At 41.0% G+C, this 12,631-nt stretch overlaps 1 protein-coding gene across 1 annotated transcript; it reads left to right on the top strand.

Moving 5' to 3' along the window:
* The first annotated feature begins 224 nt into the window (after window positions 1-224).
* On the top strand, window positions 225-8,453 carry RBBP7 (RB binding protein 7, chromatin remodeling factor). Its single transcript, XM_084514462.1, has 12 exons — window positions 225-357; window positions 455-599; window positions 2,450-2,592; window positions 3,066-3,239; window positions 3,529-3,644; window positions 4,238-4,398; window positions 4,801-4,927; window positions 5,021-5,098; window positions 5,668-5,744; window positions 6,180-6,237; window positions 7,050-7,160; window positions 7,970-8,453. Exons 1-12 carry the CDS (start codon window positions 342-344, stop codon window positions 8,036-8,038), a joined length of 1,275 nt encoding a protein of 424 aa, XP_084370588.1. The 5' UTR covers window positions 225-341; the 3' UTR covers window positions 8,039-8,453.
* The last annotated feature ends 4,178 nt before the right edge of the window (window positions 8,454-12,631 follow it).

Genomic DNA, 12,631 nt, shown 5'->3' with positions numbered 1-12,631 from the left:
GATAGATAGATAGATAGATAGATAGATAGATAGATAGATAGATAGATAGATAGACAGACAACGAATAAATAAATAAACTCCTCAGCCACCACCGCCGGCAGATCTGTTTTTATTCACGTAAAGCCCCCGCAGTTTTTATTTACAGCCCCACCTCCCCTCAGCCCTCCCTCCCCTCACAGCGCCGCGGGCGCCATTGGCTGAGGTGCCCGGGCGGGGACGGCGGCGGCGCATGCGCGGGGCGGCAGCGGGCGGGCGGTGGCGGGAGCCGCGCGCGCTCCTCCGTTCCCCCCCCTCACCCCTCCAACCGCTCCCCGGGCGACCGTTAACGGCCGCCCCCCAACATGGCGGGCAAGGAAGGTAGGCTGAGGAGATTTGGGCGTTGGGAAGGGGTGTGTGGGGGAGGTTGGTGTCCCCCTGCTCAGTCCCTGGCTGCTCTCCCCCCCCCTTATGGCAGCGCTGGAGGACACGGTGGAGGAGCGCGTCATCAGCGAGGAGTACAGGATCTGGAAGAAGAACACGCCGTTCCTCTACGACCTGGTGATGACACACGCCCTCGAGTGGCCCAGCCTCACCGTGCAGTGGCTGCCCGACGTCACCAGGTGAGGGGACGGCGGGATGGGACCCCCCCCAGCACACACACGCACATAAGGCTCTGGGGGTGTTTGCCCTGCCCGCCCGAGGGTAAAACCGACCGAGGGTTGGTAAAAAAGCAGCCGTCGGTTGCTTGCTTTGGACTGTCGCGGTTTGTTGTGCTTGCAGCGGTCAAAACCCTTTGGGTATGCGGAAGCTTTGAGGAAAAAAAGTCATAATTCGGTACTCTAGGGAATGGTAGCTCAGATAAACAAAAGATGTCATGAGGTGTGAGGGGATAAATCTTTACCACTTAATAGATAGGAGACACAACAGTCTTACATTGCAAATTCCCAGAAAACTAAGAAACAAACTCAACTTCCTGAAGATTTTTCTTAATTTACCCTACAAATTATTCTGTAGAAGCCGTATCATCTCTCTGTTTTCTCGTTTGTTTTCTTGCTGTTCCTAGTTCGAGCTTATTTAAGGGGTTATTGTCCTCATAAGGCTGATCTTTGTGTCTGGCTTGCTGTTGACTTCTGGTGCTTTCCCGTTTTTCCACCTCCCTCTGAAAGTTGTATGCTTGCCAGTTAATTTCTTACAGAGTTTTGGAGATGAACATAGATTCTGTCATGCATCAGCTACTAGAGAGGTTCAGCTGTCAGAGTACCCACTCAGGACTCCAGCTGTTGTAACCTGGATACAGTCAAGTTTTCAATTATCTTACATGTAAAGTTCATGGGATAATTGGAGGATGGTCACTTCCCACTCTGAAATTCCACCTTACATAACTGATATTTTGCTTAGTGGCTAGATAACCAGTTTTGCATACCAGGATGTTTGGGGGAAGATGTTAAGAGATGTGAGCTAACTAATCATGGCATGGAGAAAATGGAGTGGGGATTTGAGGGTGTGGAGCCCTTGTGAGGAACACTTCTGCTTGCCTCGTGTTTTGCAGATTGACTTAATGTTCAGTTTAAAACCTGGTATTTCCAATTACCCAGTGTCAAAATATGTAAGCCATTTAAGGCAAGGACTGTCTCTTTGTATGGCACCTGACATGATGGGACACCTGTTCCTGATGCAAGTAAGTGTGCGTGCGTTCTGTGTGCATTTCCTTTTTGCTGTCAAAATGTTTGTATTGTATTACACTGCCTTGGAAGCGGTGTAACAATACCTGCGGTGGTTTATGGTTGCTTAAATGACTCCTGCTTGCTTGGATTCAGACAGCCTAATTGTTTTTTTTTTTTCGCTTTCAAAAATGCAGAAGCTGCTTGTTCTTGACTGTTCAATTCTTTCCTTTAGGAAACAAATGACACTGCCCCTCCAGCCTTTTGCTGGTTACCAAATATTGCATTTAACTGCCAGAAGAGGAGTTTGATCTGGTTAGACAGGTTTAGTTTAAAAACAAGAATCTGAAAACTCTAATAAAATAGTAACCAGTAAAAGCACATAAAAGAAGTAACTAAAATATGTTGCCCCTTTCCTTAGTATGTGTGTTTTATAGAACATAGCATCAATAGCTTTCTAAATCAGTACCATGCGATTGCTAGGAGAATTGAAGATAGAAATACGTGTTAGTATCACTCTGCATCTACTGTGCAAATTTCAGTTGTCCCATTTGAGTAACAGTGGCAGTTCTTACTGATTTGTATCATCACGCTGGGCTAGCTGGCTGTCTCACTGGATTGCCTGTGTCAATCTAGCTCACTCTACTGCACAAGTCTCTTGTGACAAAATAATCTCTTCTGTGAGTCTCTTTTTTTTTTTTTTTTTAGCTCCCCAAAGAAGTTTGGATCTTGAGTGCTATTGATGCTAGCTCTCTAGATTCCAGAACTAAGCATGTAATTTTATTCCGTGAATTAATTATTCCAAACAGGCCAGAAGGAAAGGATTACGCGCTGCACTGGCTGGTTTTGGGAACACACACCTCTGATGAACAGAACCACCTGGTTGTTGCAAGAGTCCAGATTCCCAACGACGATCAGTTTGATGCTTCTCAATATGACAGTGAGAAAGGAGGTGGGCAGAGCATGAGTTCTTAAATTATGCTTTAGCAGTAATAGCACTAATAAGTGTCCTGTCAAAGGGTATTCTAACTTCCTGTTAAATACTAAAGCTGGTGAATCCTTACCAGTTCAAACTAATTCTAGATCATTAGCGGCAAATAAATTCTTCCAAAATAAGAAGTTTCCTCTTTTTATCTGATGCTATGATGTGCAATTCCTACTAGCATTTCTGCCAACTTTGTTGTGATGAGAACTAATATACTTCTAACAGACACTAAAGCTCTGGAAGAGTTTGTCAGAGAGTATTCAGCATACCTAAACTGTCAGCAGCGTTGTGCCATGTGCTGCATGTCTTCCATAGGCTTTCCTGTATTGTTACGCTAGGATTCTTACCATTGTTTCTTGAGGTGGGAGAGAAGCCTGAAATGCTCTTCAGCCCATTTTAAGTTGATATAATCAACTGGCTTTTTTTTTAATGACAAATAGAGTTTGGTGGCTTCGGATCTGTGACTGGCAAAATTGAAACGGAGATTAAAATTAACCATGAAGGTGAAGTAAACCGTGCTCGTTACATGCCGCAGAATCCCTGCATCATTGCTACAAAAACACCGTCCGCTGATGTGCTGGTGTTTGACTACACTAAACATCCTTCAAAACCAGGTGGGTCAGACTCCTTAAAGCTAAGCAAAATGCCTTGTACTGTGCATTAAACTCCAGCTTAACTGTAACTGGGGGGCGAGGTGATGGGCTCTGCAATCAGAATGTGAAGCCTCAAATCTTCAGTGATTTTAAATGTCTGGTTGTTCTTAATGCCCTCAATCTCCAGAGCAGCACCCTGCTGTGAGGCTGATGGATGAAATATGATTATTGTGACAGAAACAGTGACAAAGATGCTCTCATGGATTGATGTGCAAGAAAAAGTAAACAAAGGGAATTTCCTTTCTTTCAGACCCAAGTGGAGAGTGTAATCCAGACCTTAGATTAAGAGGGCACCAGAAAGAAGGCTATGGTTTGTCATGGAACTCAAACTTGAGTGGACATCTTCTCAGTGCATCAGATGATCACGTAAAAAACACATCATTTCCCCTTTAAAAAAAAAATAAAGGCTGTAACAGATAATTCGGGAAAAGCAGGCTGAGTGTAACTTTGTTATGTAGGAAAACTCTAACGTGTTATATTTCTGAAGGATGTTGGTTGGCTTTTGGCTATAATCAACAACCAGTTCTTTGTTATCAGTCTGGCTGAAGAGAGAACAGAATATTCTTACAGATGTCTGCTGGAAGAAACTGGTGTGCAACAGCCCTCTAAACTGACTTGAATTTGAGGCCACAAATTACTATGAAACTGATCCACTGCACTAAAAGCTAACTTTTTTTTGTGACTTTTCTAAGCAAATCACAAGGTACTGAAATAGGGATGCTTTTTGTAAATTGCTGTTGTGACCTCAGAAATAATCTTTGGGCCTTGAATTTGCAGAAAACTGATCGATAACTCAATTGACTTCTCATTTATGGCATGCTAAATGTTTTGTTTTTTTAAAAAAAACAAAGTACTGTTTCAAGAGTGTCATCTCTGTTTATACGTAGAATGTGATCCTTTTATTTAAAGATAATACAGTTAAAGTCCAGATGACGATACAACGTGGTTCTTATTTACAGACTGTGTGTTTATGGGATATAAGCGCTGGACCAAAAGAAGGCAAAATCGTTGATGCAAAAGCAATCTTTACTGGGCATTCTGCAGTAGTAGAAGATGTGGCGTGGCATCTGCTCCATGAGTCTCTGTTTGGATCTGTGGCTGATGATCAGAAGCTTATGATGTAAGTTTGGGTTAGGGCAGTTTCTGGGTAGTACCTGCCGTGTGCTGTCAGTGTACTGGTCCAGAGCATGTGAATTGTCATTAAAAAAGAAAAATCTGCAATGGTCTGATGCAGCTTTCCAGTGCGATCAACTATAATAGTGCTGCAGATTCTCCAAAATCTGCATCTCATTTGAAAATAAACTGTAATTAATCTGTATATCAGCTTCCTGATGAGAACTGCTTGTGCGCAACAGGCAAAAATCCTGAAAGGTTTTGAAATAAAAACGGTAGCTTCAGTCTACTTTTAGTAAAGTACTCTCTTAAACTAATGTGTAGTGTAGTTTAAAAAAAAAAAATAAAATGAAAACTTAATTCTTGTTCTTTCTTACTCCCTCCTTCTCCAAACCCTTGACTGCGACAGTTGGGACACAAGATCTAATACAACGTCAAAGCCAAGTCACTCTGTAGATGCTCACACAGCTGAGGTCAACTGCCTGTCCTTCAACCCATACAGCGAGTTCATCTTAGCCACTGGTTCGGCTGACAAGGTTTTTACTTGTGTTTACTTTAAATCTGTTCATATTCTTAAATGATATTTCGAAAGCCATTATAGGAAAAATGATGTGTTTTCCTTCTTCCAGACGGTGGCTCTGTGGGATCTTCGAAACTTAAAATTGAAACTCCATTCTTTTGAGTCTCATAAGGATGAAATTTTTCAGGTGGGTAAACTTTTTACATAGCCTGTAAGAAAATACTAATTAGTGACTGGGACGAGAACGTAGATTTTTCATCTGGTGACCAAGCACAATGAATTCAGTGCTTAAAATTAAGCACTGAATTTTGGTTAAATTAATGCAGACTACTATGTAGTTTCTTTCAACAACTGACAATGAAGCAAGTAGTCAACAACTTACTGCTGTAAAGATATTGGGAGCATGTAACTACCCTCAGTAAAGGTAGAGGTTTTCTCTAAAATGTCTTGCTGTGGAGAGAGCTTAGCTTCATGTCTAATGTTGTGAACTCTGCCTTTTTAGTAGTATCCAAGTAACACTGAATTTTAGGCAATTAAGTTTCATCATAATGCAAATCTGTAACAGCGAAATAATGTTGGTTGCTTGGTTTGAGAAATCAAAGACTTTAAGGCAATCTATGCTGTTAAATGTGTGATGTACTGGAAGAAACTAATATATTGGGTCTAGCCGTTGAGAATTAGTGGTCAGGTAGTGTTTATTCAGGATATCGTTAGAAATCAATAATTGTGCTACGGTCAAGTTTTCTCTTTCAATAGGTTCACTGGTCTCCTCATAATGAAACAATCCTTGCTTCGAGTGGTACTGATCGTCGGCTTAATGTGTGGGATTTAAGGTGAAGAGCAATTCCTTTCATTTGCTGTCTTGAACATGGACAAATGCTTTTTTTTAAAAAAAAGCCTTCAGGCTTGCTTTATCTGGTAGACTTTATTTGTACTGTTTTCTAGCCTTCCTTGCTTGCTTAACTTGGACCTGGCTGTTCAAGCAGCACAGTATTTCTGATGTTACTTTTCTGTGAGGATTTCTTGCAGATAAAATTGCTTTCTGCTGTCTTTAGTGCTTTCTGCCTCAGCGTGCTTCACAGGTTAGATTTTATTTCACTATTGAAAACAAAACGGTTTGTTTTGTATCTGTGGCTTGTAACCTTTTAACAGTGAGGGAAACAAAAAGCAATAGCAAATTCTGGAAACAAAGGCTAGGAACTGGTAAGTTAAATTGATACGGGTTGCAATTTGCTTGTTAATGAAAGGTATAAACTACTTTCTTGCAGTAAAATTGGAGAAGAGCAGTCTGCAGAGGATGCAGAAGATGGGCCTCCTGAACTCTTGGTATGCTTTTGTCCAGATTTCAACTGCTGACAAGCTATATGGCAGTATGATGCCTTGTGACTGCTACTAAAACTGCAGCAATTCTTGCACCTTCTCACTTACCCAGCTTTTAATGCACTGTTGTAATTTGCAGTGGCTCCGTCTGTTCAGTTCTAAAGACAGTGATTTTCAAAGCTGCACTAGATGTGATTTACACATCTTCATTTTTGATCATCCTTAGCTTGGCCATGTGCTTGTCAGTACTCTCACAACTGAAAGCGTGTAAAGCCGTGGCCTGAGACTGTTTATTTTGCCTTAGACCAAGTAGGTCCTGTGTAACCAGCTTCAATGATAAAAATAAAAGAAGTCCAAAGCTTAGGTTTTGTTTTTGTTTCCTCAGGAAATAAGCTACTAAAAATGCTTATACCTCGTTTTCTCCACTTCCTGTGTAAACTGTACAAGTGCTAGTATAATAATTAGATGAGAAAGTGGTTATAAAATGTGGCTGGCTTTCATAGCCCAGTCTTGCGTGAAGTAACACCTTTTCAGGGATGTCATTTGGCTGTTGCTATAACATGAACTGCTGACTTAAATGCTGCCTCAGCAATTGCATCCATGTCCATAAGCAATGAATAAAACGTGTTATTTCGCACACACCTTCTTTACATCTGTATTATGAACCTCTAGCAGCAACTTTTTCGTCTTTGTACAGTCCTCAGCATAACAAATTTAACTTCTGAATCTCTGTTTTTCAACAGATTTTTCTTTAGAGATTAAATGGCTTGCTGAAGCTTGTGTTCTTTGTTCATTTTTGTTGTTGTTGTTTTTAACAGTTTATTCATGGAGGACACACTGCCAAAATTTCAGACTTCAGTTGGAATCCTAATGAGCCTTGGGTGATCTGCTCTGTATCGGAGGACAACATAATGCAGATATGGCAAATGGTGAGTGTCAAAACAGCTCCTGAGTTCCTCTGAAGCTTGTTGCATAAATGGAACTGAAATGGCTTGTTCTTCCTAGAGCAGCTTGTGCCTTCAGTGACTGAAAGCAGTCTTTCCTCAACATTTCTCACACCATGTGATTGGAGAGTAAGACTTTCAAAAGAAAAAGAGTAAAACAGCCTGATTAGATGCAACAGATATCTAATTCTTGACTCTGAGACTTAGGTACTACTTCATGTTAATATTTGTGGCAGTTGGAAATTTCTATCTGCTACTAGCAAAGACTTGATTTTTTTTTTTTGCATGTTGACTGAAGCAAGATGCCTTTTAACTCTGCAGTTAGTTCACAGTGTTTTACATTACAAGAACTGATCCTATAAAAATGGAATAAAATCACTTTGCAATAACACAAGTCCCATCTTTAACCAAAAACATTTATCAAACTTAAAGTTGTGTCACACGTCAGCCTTTCAGTTAGCTTTAATACCTGTTCTTCGGTTTATTTTGTGTGTTCAGGCTGAGGTTGAAGCATGCCCACAGAAAGAAATGTTCATGTTAAGGAATTGAATGGTTAAGGCTCATCCTACTGAAATAAAATAATGTGGGAGAGCAACTGCTGAAGTCAATGACATTGTATGCATGTTCCAGAGTTTGGCTGCCCTTTAAGAAAAGGCAGAGAGAGGTCCCCTTAAGAAGGGGATGATTTCTCTATCTTCTTGGTATTATCATGTTTGTTTGTTTATATGTTAGGTATAGCAGTTTGCTTAAAAACAGTTGTCTACCACTTGTAATGTAACATTTTGTGTCTCTAGGCAGAAAACATTTACAATGACGAAGAACCAGATATAGCAGCGGCAGAACTGGAAGGTCAAGGGACGTAACTTCTCTTCCTTAAGGAAGTACTGGATGTGACATAGTAATATAATTTGACTACTGTATAAATTTAAGGGGGAAAAAAAAGCAGAAGCATTATATCAAAGCAAGAATATCCTTAATTGGGCACAAAAAAGGTTGTATAGTAAAATTGTCATGGGATACCCTTGGTTATTTGGGCACCTTGAGCTATTGTATGCTGTACAGCAGTTAGCTTTTAGGGAAAATAAGAGTGACTGAATACCTGTGTCTATATTTTTAAACAAACTTAGTGGGTTCCTGTAAATAAAACAGTTAAGTCTTCACTCTTCCCACAATGAAATTGCAAAAAACACAAGTTTTTATTAATATGTAAAAAGAGCTTTTCACTTTTACATAACACTTTTGGATTGGCTTTGCATAAATAAAATTTATTAAATAAAATGTGTTTATTATTGTCTGTTAACATAAGGTAAATGCCTTCTTGCCTGAATATAAGATCTCATAATAGAGAGGAGTCTCGTTTAATTTCTGTAATAAAGGTATAGAAAGTTCAGCATTTTGTTCCTCAGGAAGATGTGCTTCTGTATACCAGGGAGAGCTAACTTCTTCCCAGCATGTCTTCTCCTTGTCTCCCTGTGCTGGTACACAAAGGCACAGCAATGCAGCGGTGCCACAAAGACCTCGTGAACTTCCTTGTGCACCGCTTGGTCAGTGGTCTTTCAGCTCGAAGAGTCAACATCTGTTGACAGTGCAGCTAAGCAGGCCAGCAGTTTTCTTTCTTGTCCTGCCTCCTGTGCACTTTGTTGGAACACAGGAAGTATTCCACAAAGGCACCTAAAGGGAACTGTTGCAGTTGTGGATGTTAATTTAATTTGCAAGTGGCTGCAAATGATAAGCATTAAATGTGCTTAACTCAGGACCTGAGCAAAAATTGTACCCACTTCCTTTAGACATATGCAGCTTTCGAACAATAGGAAATGAAGAGGTCAATACCCTGATATTTACAGGAAAAAGCGAAAGTGCTTACCAGAGGGCAGGGTAGTGGCTCTTCCAGGCACAGACTTTGCTGTGGGCTGTTATGTGACTGCTCCTGTTGCTGGTGCTCTTCAGCTTTTACCTCAAGACCTACTGCCTGCTTTACTCCACCATGCGCTGTGCACTTCATTCCTGTTGTTTCTGATTTCAGCTTCGTGCTCCAGCTGCAGTTACGTGGTTTGCTCGTCTTCTTAGTGCCTTACTAACTGGAGAGGGAGAAGGGGGTATGAACGACTTGCTGCAGATCTCCCCTCATGGCCTTGTTTTAAACTCCCTGCCTGCTGTTACCAGGCCCTCCTGGAGTTGCAGGCACTCAGTTATCATGCACAGACAGATCTCCTTCTACACCTCTTTCTGGAATGGCTCTTCTACAAGTGCTGCAGGCAAATGCAAAAGCATTTTGCATTTGGGTATTCCAGTGGAAGGCGGCTTCAGCAGCCAGGCTAACAGGAGGAGTCCCAGCTGCTGGGGGGCAGATGGAGCACTCCCTGGTTAACTCCCCTTAACTCTAGCTGCTAAAATGTCACGTCCAGGACACCCTAAAATGTCATGTCCAGGAAGTGGAGGTGCGTGTGCTCGCTAAGCGTGGTTTTGGTCTGACTGGTAGCTATCATGGGGAGGCCAGGGTGGGGGTGGCTGCTGCTGCAGGCAGTGATCTAACCTGGGAGGGCTGTTCAGGGGCCATGCTCACAGCTCTGCCCCAGCTGGCTGACTCACCAGCTCCAGAAACGTCTCAGGCTCCCTACAGCAAGTGGAAGCTGGTGCTCCAGTGTGACAGACCCTGGTGACGATCATTGCTGTAACTTTTACTTCAGCTTCTCTCAGCTCATTCAGGTGGGAACAACAGGGTTACAAAATATTGTAAATTAGTGGCATAGTCATAAGAGAAACTTCAATACTGATACAGTGCTATTGTACAACTGCTTTTCAACAAATAAATATAATCACAGAATCATGGATTGTCCTGAGTTAGAAGGGACCCAGAGGGCTCATGGAGCCCACCATCCCTTGGGTCCTGTCTCTGTCCCCAGAGAGCAGAGCTCAGCGCCTGCCCCTCCGCTCCCCTCATGAGGGAGCTGCAGGCCGCCATGAGGCCTCCCCTCAGCCTGCTCTGCTCGGGGCTGAACAAACCAAGTGTTGGTCTGTGTTCCTGGTTTCTGTTCTTGGAATTCCAGTAAAATTCACCTCACAAAGCCCTACTGCTCCCTGGGCAGCACTGAAGATTCAGGTAACTGGGGCTTAGGGATGCATGCACTGCCCATGCTCACAGCTGAAAGGCAAGAGCAAGGAGTGGCAGCAGGATGACACATGAAACATATATTATTATGAAACAAAATGAGAATTTTTCTTTGCCATGATGAAAGTGCTGCAGTAAATGCAGGCTTTATACTAATTTCTTCCCCTTGTGTCTGAATTGTCTTTCACAATATACATGTTTACACACAACTTTCTTAAACAGTAGCAAAATTTCTTAAGCCTTATTTAGGTAATTATAGGACAGCTTAGTCCCCCAGCCAGTTCAAAGAATCACTGTTTATTGTAGAAATTAGCCTATGTCTCATTGACACACACCTTGCAGTTAAGTGAGAACATGCTGCCAGGAAGATATTTTTTAACATGAAGTCCTATACATTTTTATGTGTTGCCTGGGTAGAATGTGAAACACAGGAAGGTCATCATTTTTAAGTCTATTTACTTATTTGAATCCTTTAATAATCTGATCTCAAACACTGATGCCCTCCATGTTAGTACTTACTGCTTATGCACTGCACATAGTGGTAATAATAATGGAATTTGAAGTTTAAAATAGAAGACATAAAATAGTCAACCTGATCCATGGCTACAGTAAGATACTCATTCATTTGCGTGAAACAACAGCTACTTCAGGTGTACATATTAAGTTCCCTAAGTACTAAGTTACTCCTGAGGGTAGGTATGTGCTGGGGAGTGGAAAAAAACAGCAAGTGGTCACAGAATCACCGAATTTCTAGGTTGGAAGAGACCTCAAGATCATCGAGTCCAACCTCTGACCTAACACTAACAGTCCCCACTAAACCATATCCCTAAGCTCTACATCTAATCCACCCTCCTTTATTTTCAAGGGAACTGCAGTTTGGAGACCCACCTTTTTTTTGTACTAGCTATTTCCAAGTGCAGACATAACAAAAAATACAGAAAGTAACTTCGAGTGAGGAATTTTAGAGTTGGGAATTGCTAATTTAGAGTGAAATCCTAATTTGTTCTCTCTCCTGCATACATCTTACGTAGCTTTTTCATCAAGAAAGTTATATTTTCTTTAATGTTTTCAAATTACACTGAGGAAATCTAAATTCTCTCATCTTTGTTCTGAAAAGGAAATAGAAATGACAAGAATAGGGAACAATCCAAAATTACATTTAAAATGTGCTATTTTATTTCAAGAGACCTGTTTTCAGAAGTTGAATAATAAAATATTCAGCCACACAATGTAGTAAGACTAAGTAAACACTTTGGAAGAGTGGTCAGTAGCTGAAGAGAAGCAATATACATGCTTCCAGCATAGTGTTGTAATTTTGCTTAATTAGTCATGAAGCCACCACATTACTAGTTTGCATCACAAATGTTGGTCCTATTATTGTCTTCTCTATGAATGCTATGGGTTGGGTTATAAACTTGAAAAAAAAAACAACACCATCTATGTGATGAGTTGGAAGTGGTTCCAGGTAACCTAGGTTGAGATATTTTAGAAGACTGATACCTATACAGGGACACAACTAAGGTAACGTGTAAAATCACTTCAGTTTGTCTCAACGAGACAATAAGTAATTTCAGCATTTTTCCTTTACTGTGCATGAAGAACTGTATTTTACTTGCACTGCTTTTATTATTGCATGTGAGACCCTAAAATATCAACTGCTTGATACCAGGCAACGTTTAGTATCTAGTCATTTGTTTCATGCCCTTATCCATAGAACACTTCAATAATTATCATTGGTGTCCACACTATTATTCACGCTAAATCCAATATTATCATTGGTGCCCACACAAGGCTGAAGTTTTCGCTTCAGCCTTGAAATAGCTGGACGGAGTCTACTCATCAGCTGTGTATAGTCTACAGGGAATGAGAAATAGTTCATCAACACTCAGTTTGGTCTTTGGCTGCACAGCCACCCAAAAGCCAAAGGTGAGAGAATCTCAAGTACTTTCTTGAAATAGATCTTTAGAAGCAGTGTTCTCGGTGTAGCCTTGAATTACATGCAAAGTCTGCTTTGAGACAGAACTGTCACCGTTCAGGATGATCTGGGATTTGAGCACTTTGATCCCAGGTCATTGTTTGACTAAATCCAAAATCAGGTGCAGCCTCAAAGCTAGAAAATAAGCAGTTTGAAAGGAAATTAAAGTCTTTATAGGAAGCACAATAGTCTTAAATTACTTAGAGGTGCAGGGTAAATAGGTGCCAGAGTCAGTAAAATCAATGAAAGCCAATACAGGTAGATGAGGCTAAGTTAGGCTAATAAAAGAAAATAAACACTTGTTTCAAGAGGACAGGTCTAACCAGCAGGAAAAAGATAGATAATGGGAATTTTAAATGTAAAAAGAAATCA

The sequence above is a fragment of the Aythya ferina genome (genome assembly GCF_964211825.1).
Source record: "Aythya ferina genome assembly, chromosome: 1".
NCBI lineage: Eukaryota > Metazoa > Chordata > Aves > Anseriformes > Anatidae > Aythya > Aythya ferina.
Note: the sequence above shows the minus strand (reverse complement) of the source record. Positions and strands in the feature narration are given on the sequence as shown.